The 2574-nt window shown below is 38.7% G+C and overlaps 1 protein-coding gene across 1 annotated transcript in view; it reads left to right on the top strand.

Annotated features, from left to right (window-relative positions):
- Positions 1–1106: 1106 nt before the first annotated feature.
- Positions 1107–2574, top strand: part of LOC116699259 (leucine-rich repeat LGI family member 2) — a 6052-nt gene continuing 4584 nt past the window's right edge. The window contains exons 1-5 of the mRNA XM_032531770.1: positions 1107–1282; positions 1475–1546; positions 1764–1835; positions 2239–2310; positions 2442–2513. Of these exons, the coding sequence (XP_032387661.1) occupies positions 1107–1282; positions 1475–1546; positions 1764–1835; positions 2239–2310; positions 2442–2513 (464 nt within the window). The remainder of the gene's footprint in view (positions 1283–1474; positions 1547–1763; positions 1836–2238; positions 2311–2441; positions 2514–2574) is intronic.

Here is a 2574-nt window from a genome sequence, read left to right as displayed (position 1 = left end):
GTGTGTGTGTGTGTGTGTGTGCGTGTGTGTGTGTGTGTGTTGTATATATGTTGTGCTGTTCTCAATTATGTTCTGCTTTTATTGCCCATCATAGCACATCACATATGTTGTGTTTAAAAATGAGGTTATATGTATGTTAATGTATGCAAGTGTGTGTAGGTGTGAAAGAAATGGAAAGAGAGCAATGAACCTACCACACGGAAAGTAAACAAAGTAGGTGGGACACAAGAATGAATGAGCTAAAACCAATACATTTATTACACCTGGGAATGGCTCATTTTTTCTACAAACAAAACCAAAAAGAGTTATAAAACAGTATTTTAGTACAATAGTTCAAACAGATCATTTCACAGAAAAACTAGCAGGTAATTTTTTTCCTTGTCAACCAATCTGTAACTTGTTCAGTCTTTAGTTAGCATCAGCTACCCTCTGGTGGTGTAACCATGTAACAGCACACATTGACAACCACTACACCACTGTCTGTGTGCAGGGTTGGCCCAGAGTAGAGCTCTTAACTCAGACAGGCATGGGTTATATCCATCCCAGTCTAACCATAGGAAGCTGGAGCTTGGAGAAGAATATTTGACAAAGAGGATGTTTTTGGGGCACATGCAATAGGGAGAACCATTATTATATAATTCATGCAGTTTGCATTACTTTTTAATGCATTTTCCTCTTTAAGGGGCTTTCTGTTAGTGAATTTAAAGTGTTCTAGTATGCAGAATGTGTCAGGGTATAGAGTGCAAGTAAATAATGCTCCCCATGGTGCTGAAATAACCCCTTCAGATTCTGTTTGGGCTTTTATATCGTCCTTTGTGGTGCATTGATTTCCCCACCTTGAATATCACTTTAAAAAACCGTTTTGTGCAATACTTCATATAATAACTATACGTATATGTACATCTATTGGACACTCATTGTCATTACTGTCGACTCGGCGTTTTTCCGAAACTGATGCAGCCTTCCGGGACGCAGCTGCAGCCGTATCAGCCTGTGTCAGGGTTTTCCACCAGTGCTGCATTTTGATGTCGGCCAGGCGGTTAAAAGCTGCTGGTAGCACCACGGACCACGGCCTCGTTCACTATTGTTAATGTTCAAGAAGCAACATGTCATCCTCTCAGCAGTGGCTACTTGCCGGTTTTGCGCTTCTGTGTATTTATGGAGCAGGTGAATCTAAACGGAATTTCAAATGTCCTTCAGGATGCTCCTGCACCAAGGAGACCATTATCTGCGTCGGTACTTTACAGATCCCACGCACTGTACCGAATGAGATCAACTCACTGTGAGTAACACGTCGTAGCCTATTTGTGGATTATCTCTTTAGTAAAGTAGCCTACAATGTTGCGCTCAAGGAAACAATTTGCTTGCTGTCTTCTGCTTTCCTGCCCAGTTGTCTCTTGGCGTGTCTGGTACAGAGCGCTAAGATGTCCCAAGCCGAGTTAGACTTTGATTTGCATGTGTTATCTTTCAACAGGAGCATGGTCAATGGGTCTATTTCTGAAATCACAGAGGGAATGTTTTCACTAATGCCCTCTCTTCAGCTGTTGTAAGTGCAATTTTGATAAGTGATACTGTCATTGATTTATTGATGATTAGTAATTGACATTTTGTACAGTGCAACACACAAACAAACACAAGTGAATGGATTATTAATTTTGCTTACTTGTTCTCTATTACTATATGGTGGCTAGGCTATTTGTAGTTTTAGCCAAAGTTTAAATTTTCAGTTTACTGAATTGTTTGGGTTTGTTTTTCCTTTATAGACTTCTAAATGCAAATTCTTTGACAACAATCAAAGATGACGCTTTCTCTGGTCTTCCACACCTAGAATATTTGTGAGTATGAGACAAACTTTCTTGTTAATGTAACAGGTCAAAGGAAATCTTTTTTTTTCTTTTTTAAATTTTGTTACATTTTCTTTATTAATTCATATCCACAATTGATCATAACTGTTATCTTGAATATACCACATAATAATTCATAATTATTATTGGGCATGTATTACACCATGCTGTATTTGGTATGACTGCATTAACTGTATACATAAATTCCCCAATTCACACATCTCAATCTCCATAACCCTCTATAATATTCTGACACTTGCATCGACATCTACACATTTATCCATTTACTTCAACACAATGTAATATGTGACATTATGCATTACCCTATATCTTTTACGTACATTTTGCTGAGATCAACCTCTATTTAACCTCTATTTTGTGACTCATTGAACAGATTTATTGAAGGGAACCAAATTGAAACAATCACCAAAAATGCCTTTCGTGGTCTGCGAGATTTGACTCATCTGTAAGTCTACTCTCATTCTCTCTACCACCAATCATTCAGCCTCTGCAGCAGCAACACCTTACTATTACAGAGAAAGACTAAAGAAATTACAGTAATGGACATTTTCTGGCCTCTCTGTGTCTCTGGTTTAGATCGCTCGCCAATAACAAGATGAGGCTTCTGCCGAGAGATCTGTTTTTTGACTTGGATTCATTGCTGGAACTGTGAGTAAGCACTTTTGTCAGCAGTGTGTGTGTGTGTGTGTGTGTGTGTGTGTGTGTGTGT

This window comes from Etheostoma spectabile, chromosome 2 (assembly GCF_008692095.1).
Source record: "Etheostoma spectabile isolate EspeVRDwgs_2016 chromosome 2, UIUC_Espe_1.0, whole genome shotgun sequence".
Classification (NCBI taxonomy): domain Eukaryota; kingdom Metazoa; phylum Chordata; class Actinopteri; order Perciformes; family Percidae; genus Etheostoma; species Etheostoma spectabile.
Note: the sequence above shows the minus strand (reverse complement) of the source record. Positions and strands in the feature narration are given on the sequence as shown.